The sequence below is a fragment of the Solanum stenotomum genome, chromosome 12 (genome assembly GCF_019186545.1).
Source record: "Solanum stenotomum isolate F172 chromosome 12, ASM1918654v1, whole genome shotgun sequence".
Lineage (NCBI taxonomy): Eukaryota > Viridiplantae > Streptophyta > Magnoliopsida > Solanales > Solanaceae > Solanum > Solanum stenotomum.
Genome location: NC_064293.1, coordinates 29,522,749 through 29,525,103, shown reverse-complemented (window position 1 = coordinate 29,525,103; position 2,355 = coordinate 29,522,749). Strand labels below are relative to the sequence as shown.

Below are 2,355 nucleotides of genomic sequence, written 5' to 3'. Positions count from 1 at the left end.
TATCAGCCCAACGAAATAGTTTTACAATATACAGTTCACAAGGCTTGACAATCACAAATAAGTCCTCTTTCTAGAATACTCGACATGTCTAGATTATTCCAAGGACCTTCCATTCAAATCAATGATATTCTATTGTCTACCGAAATTTCTACATTTCTCTAGAATCTTCTACAAGTGTCAGCATCTTTCTCATGTAAGTTGTCAAAACGGGTCAGTCCAGCCCCACTCATCCCAAGCCCTAGGGACAACGAATTTGAAGGGCTAGGCAGGGCGGCCCTTCATTTGAAAGTGCCTTGAAATGGCCAACCTAGCCCAACCCTAGAAGGGTTGTGGGCTAGCCCTTTTTTTCATTTTCTTATAAAAAATATTTTCTTTTCATTCTAAATTCAAACATAAAATTTTGTCAATATATTAAAATTTTAACATCTCTAACAAAATTATATGAAAGTACATAATAATTTAATCATAACGTACTTTATACATATTATTAGTGATGATTCAAATTACAATTCCATATCTAAAATACATAACATCAAGAAAATGAGAAGATTTTCAAATCAAATGTGGAAAACAATGATATTGTTTCAATCATTTTAGATAAAAATCTACAAAAAAAATATTAAACAAAATATAATAATTGTTTTTGACAAATAAATAAGTAGCAGAAATTTGAAAAATAATAATTTATAACCTAAAGAACAATTACATCTTAAAACTTAGTTATTTTAATTCAAATTGAATAATATTTTTGACCCATGGACCAACCCTGATCTGGCCTCGATAAAGCCTCAAGGTCCAAGGGTTTACTTAGGTCGAGCCTATAAGCCCTAATTTTAAATGGGTTAGAAAAATCTTACCCCAACCTTACCCAAATAGAGGGTTGGGTTGGGCCAGCCCCATGAGCTAAAGCCTATTTTGATAGCTCTAGAGAAGAGGAAATGCGGAAATCCAACAAGGAAAAGTGATCCAAACATGAGACAAATGCACTCTTCTTTTACTACAACAATAATAATTTATAGTGGCAATAAATATGTACATTAACAAAGAGTGTTAAAACCTTTACTGACATTAGTTAATTTCCATTGGATTCAATCTCTCTATAGGCTTTAGGGACATTTACAAAGAGTACTAATAGTCACTAAAAACATATTTAGCGGCAATTAAGCTATTGAGGTTAGTTAATTGTTGCTAAAAATCATGTTTGGTGTAGTGTCGTATTTCCTCTAAAAAAAATATAATCAAACACAACTTCTTCTTTACCTTCATAAATTTCAAATAAATTGAAAAGTATTAAAAATCTCTTATCAACAGATTGAAAATTATATAAAATAAAGGGAAAAGGACAAATATACCCCCGAACTTTCAAAAATGATTTGTATATACCCTTCGTTATACTTTGAGACTGTATATACCCTTGCCGTCCAATAATCAGTGCATATTTACCCCTCCCACTAACGACACACTCTTTCTGTACACGTGGTGCAATCCTAAGCCATTATCCAATTGACCAATTTTTTTTAACCTAATTCCTAAGAACCCGCCCATGACCCAATAAACCCACCCAATTTAAATCTAAATAAAAGACCCAAAATTAGCACCCCATAGCTGGAATTTGGACATGCCCAAGAGAGAAGATTAGCATGCCGAAATTCGGACATGGGTGTCCCCGTCACACTTTTCAGATAAATCCCCATAGCTACCGTATTCTGGTGCAACATAACATACAGTTCCTCTCACGCTTGGAGTGCTACTGATGCCACCACTTTTAGGTGATTTGGTGAATTTGGAGCAATTGAATGTGGCACATAATATGCTTTCTAGAACAATTCCAAAAAGTATTTGTCAGCTTCCTAAGCTTCAGAATTTTACATATACTTATAATTTCTTCACGGGTGAACCGCCGGTGTATTTGGGGTTGCCAGAGTTTCATGATGAACGGAATTGTTTGCCCAAAATACCGGTGCAACGGTCTCCGGGACAGTATAAGGCGTTTTTGTCTAAAAAAATTCATTGTAGTGCTTTTAGGTGTCATAAATTTGTTCCTGTTTTGCCATCTCCACCACCACTTTCACCGCCGTTGCCTGCCCCTCCTTCGCCTGTTGTGGTGCCTATTTTTCCTCCTCCGCCACCTGTTTATTCACCTCCGCCACCAATTTATACTCCTCCTTCACCTTCACCACCACCTCCTCCACCTCCAATTTATTCACCACCGCCACCACCACCCTTTCCACCTCCTTCACCACCAGTCTATTCACTGCCACTACCAACTCCATCTCCTCCTCCACCACTACCACCATCACCTCCACCACCTGTTTATTCACCGCCACCACCCCCACCATCTCCACCTCCTCCATC

The 2,355-nt window shown here is 37.1% G+C and overlaps 1 protein-coding gene across 1 annotated transcript in view; it reads left to right on the top strand.

Moving 5' to 3' along the window:
- The first annotated feature begins 1,753 nt into the window (after positions 1–1,753).
- The window catches only part of LOC125847296 (leucine-rich repeat extensin-like protein 3), a 2,455-nt gene continuing 1,853 nt past the window's right edge, over positions 1,754–2,355 (top strand). The window contains exon 1 of the mRNA XM_049526946.1: positions 1,754–2,311. Coding sequence (XP_049382903.1) covers positions 1,754–2,311 — 558 coding nt within the window. The remainder of the gene's footprint in view (positions 2,312–2,355) is intronic.